The sequence below is a fragment of the Primulina huaijiensis genome, unplaced genomic scaffold (genome assembly GCF_012295235.1).
Source record: "Primulina huaijiensis isolate GDHJ02 unplaced genomic scaffold, ASM1229523v2 scaffold207708, whole genome shotgun sequence".
NCBI lineage: Eukaryota > Viridiplantae > Streptophyta > Magnoliopsida > Lamiales > Gesneriaceae > Primulina > Primulina huaijiensis.
Window position 1 is genome coordinate 1 of NW_027354967.1, and position 3,106 is coordinate 3,106.

Consider the following 3,106-nt stretch of genomic DNA (forward strand, 5'->3'; position numbering starts at 1 on the left):
TATCGATATCGTATCGAAATTTCGATTTGACACAAGTAGCATACCAATTATGCCGAGTACTCAAGGTACACTGAAATCCCGGACAATATCTTTATTATACTTTTCATAACAAAAAAAAACCTAAAATGAAAACGAGGGCTTTGAGTTTTTATTTTTTATTTTTGAGAATACCATTAGTTTTAAAAATTGATCCGTTTGAGTATTTGACCTTACTTTTCTTATTTTATTTTTAATTTCATTATTTAAAAATATTATATTTTTAAATTTATAAATATTGTTTCGCTATTTCAATATACCGAAATTTTCAAATTTTCATACAAATACCATACTGACAATTTCGGTATCATGTCATACTGTACCGATATTTTCGATATCCAAAAAATAACTTTCATGTACCGAATATTTTAGTATTTTTCACACCGCCAGGCCGGGTTTTGCTTTCAATTGTTCAAGGGGCCGTGGTTTGAAAGCCCCGCCCCTTCTGTTTCAATTATAATCTTTATCATGAAATTTTAGTAGACTAATGTGTTCCCAAGAGAGTTTTTATAAAATATCTCCATCCTTCTTCAAATCATACAATTTCATTGAGTAAAGTTTTAAAATGAGAATTGGAAAAGGAAAACATATAGATTTACCTTTTTTAAGCCTTAAAATCATTCAAAGAAGCACAATTTCATTAGACACCAATTCATTTATTTAATTTTGATCCTGTTCTTTCTCTGAATGACAAACCTATCACAGCATTAGCATCTAAAGGGAAGAAAAGATAGGCACACCAGGCAAGGTAGCTCCTGCTTCCACAATAAAAGCATTGCCTGTCACGTACTCAGACGAATCATGGATCAAGTATCGCACGAGAGATGTCAATGCTGGATCCGTCGTGCCATGAGTTTTTAATGGGATGGCTTTTTTCGCGAAAGTTCTGAGCCATTCTTTCTGCATCAGACTTTCGGTTATCTCAGATCTGAAAAGTCCCGGAGCTATGGAGTTTACTCTAATTTTGTACTCCCCAAACTCCATCGCCATCACCTGTGCATAAAATTTTCATTGTTCAAATGGAAACAAATATTTGGTATACCGAGTAGTTGAAACAGAAGATAGCAACTTCAGTAAAAATCTTGAACCAGAAAACCCAAGATAATTCAATGAACTGAACATCAGAAGGTAGCATCTAATGAAATTTCGAAAGAACATACCAATGATGTGATATTGTAAAATCAGAGTATGTGATTGGTTAGATCTTTGTTGCACCACATTTGCTTTATGAAGATCATTAATCAAGAGAAGTAACAGAAATACATTGGGCAGGCTTATAGATCGTTTTGAACTACTCCCACAAAATAATGTAGGTCATCGACGATATTAGGATCAGTGGATCACTCTTGCATTCTCAATCACATCTTAACTTACTGATCCACCAGCATCGGAATTCTAGCAGAGATGCATCTTATGGGTTCAAGCAATGATTTCATGGCCAAAATTATTCAATAAGTCGTTCTCACGTATATAGAACTTTGTCCATATAACAGTTTGCTCTTGGTGCTTATCCTGAATCCTTCACATATACTTTGATCCCACGAAACTGCACAAGCAAGCCTCTCTCGATGGATTTTGCTAGCAACTAATTCACATCCATTCTCGCTTTATAAAATAATGTGAGATATGCCTATTACACCCTCAAACAAAAATTCTTCAAAATTGCATTTATCCCACATAATTTCCTCGGTATGCAACCATAAATACTTAGAGTTAAAAGCACAAAAAACATAGATTAATCACCAGCAATTTTCAGACTTCTATTTTGCAGTTAGGACACATCATAGAAAAAAACTAACATTTGTCAAAGCGTTAACGGCAGTTTTTGAAGACGCATAAGCAAGGCATCCAGGTAGAACGCCACGATTAAGACCAGCAATCGAACTGATATTGATGACTGATCCACCCATTTTAGCATTACGCATCAATGTACAAACATACTTCGAAACCAGCCAAGTTCCTGTTAGATTTGTTTTGATGGTATTTTCCCATTCATCTTCTGACAAATTTAATGGACTGTGCACACTGCCTGTAAGAAAAAGTCAGAGCAAGAAATTCAACAATCCATCACCGAAACACAAGATTCTATTAAAAATTAAAATTTAATATACATGAGCAAGATTCCAGTGGATGAGTAAATATTAATGGCTATCAAGAGAAGACGAAACTGTCATTTACAGCAGCCAGAGATAATTCTTTGTTCCACGCTGCTCATGCCGCATCAAAGTGTGAGTATTTAGCTTAACAAATAATGACAGAAATATTACAAAAAAATTTGCAAAGGGTTAGTTATTCATATCGGATTAATATTTAAGGGAAAACTTTATCCCTTCAAATTAAATATTGTTTCGCCACAAAATATAGTAACTTGAAGCATATCAAAATTCTTTGATTCATGTTCTCTAATCACTGATAATGGTGATGATGAAATAAAGAACAGCGGCAGTAAGCTAAATACATTTGGATATTCACCATAAACTACTTCAATTTTCACTTAGAACCTATGTAGCACGGATACTCCTATGTTTTCTTTCTCTGATGTATTGGACGCGAATACGACACGCGTATGATAAAATTCGTGTCGTTGACTTTTTGTAGGTTTGACCAGTCTAGAAGAGCCAAATGCAATGAGGCTCACAAGTATCACATAGCCTAGAACAAGTGGCAAAGTGAGACAAGTGATTTATTGAAGTGAAGCAAGCACTCTAAAAGATTACATGCTAAAATCAAACATAATCCAATATATGCTTTCCAAACTATTTACGCTTTCACTAGCATCGATGGTTTAAGGTCTGGCCACATGGCTAGATCAATTGTTGATATAGTGACAACCATGGATGCTGGCAAAAACGGTTTACCAGCATCTGAAAAAACTACCTAACACTTATTAGCTACTCCTCAGGTTGCGGAGCCAAAATGTGATCACAGCAATGCATGCCCTTTGTGATGCTGACTGTCATGGTGTCCTATTATAAGTGGCTTTTATTCATCTATCAATATCAAGTGAGTGCAAGTTAACCCAGCATTAATGTCCATACAGGCCATCTATCGATACTCTTCCGACGGCAGT

The 3,106-nt window shown here is 35.2% G+C and overlaps 1 protein-coding gene across 1 annotated transcript; it reads right to left on the reverse strand.

Moving 5' to 3' along the window:
• Positions 1-681: 681 nt before the first annotated feature.
• LOC140966689 (uncharacterized) lies at positions 682-2,094 on the reverse strand. The gene is made up of 2 exons (XM_073426940.1): positions 1,836-2,094; positions 682-1,029 (listed from the first exon to the last, which is right to left on the reverse strand). The coding sequence occupies exons 1-2, from the start codon at positions 1,959-1,961 to the stop codon at positions 751-753; spliced, it is 405 nt and encodes a 134-aa protein (XP_073283041.1). The 5' UTR covers positions 1,962-2,094; the 3' UTR covers positions 682-750.
• Positions 2,095-3,106: the final 1,012 nt, after the last annotated feature.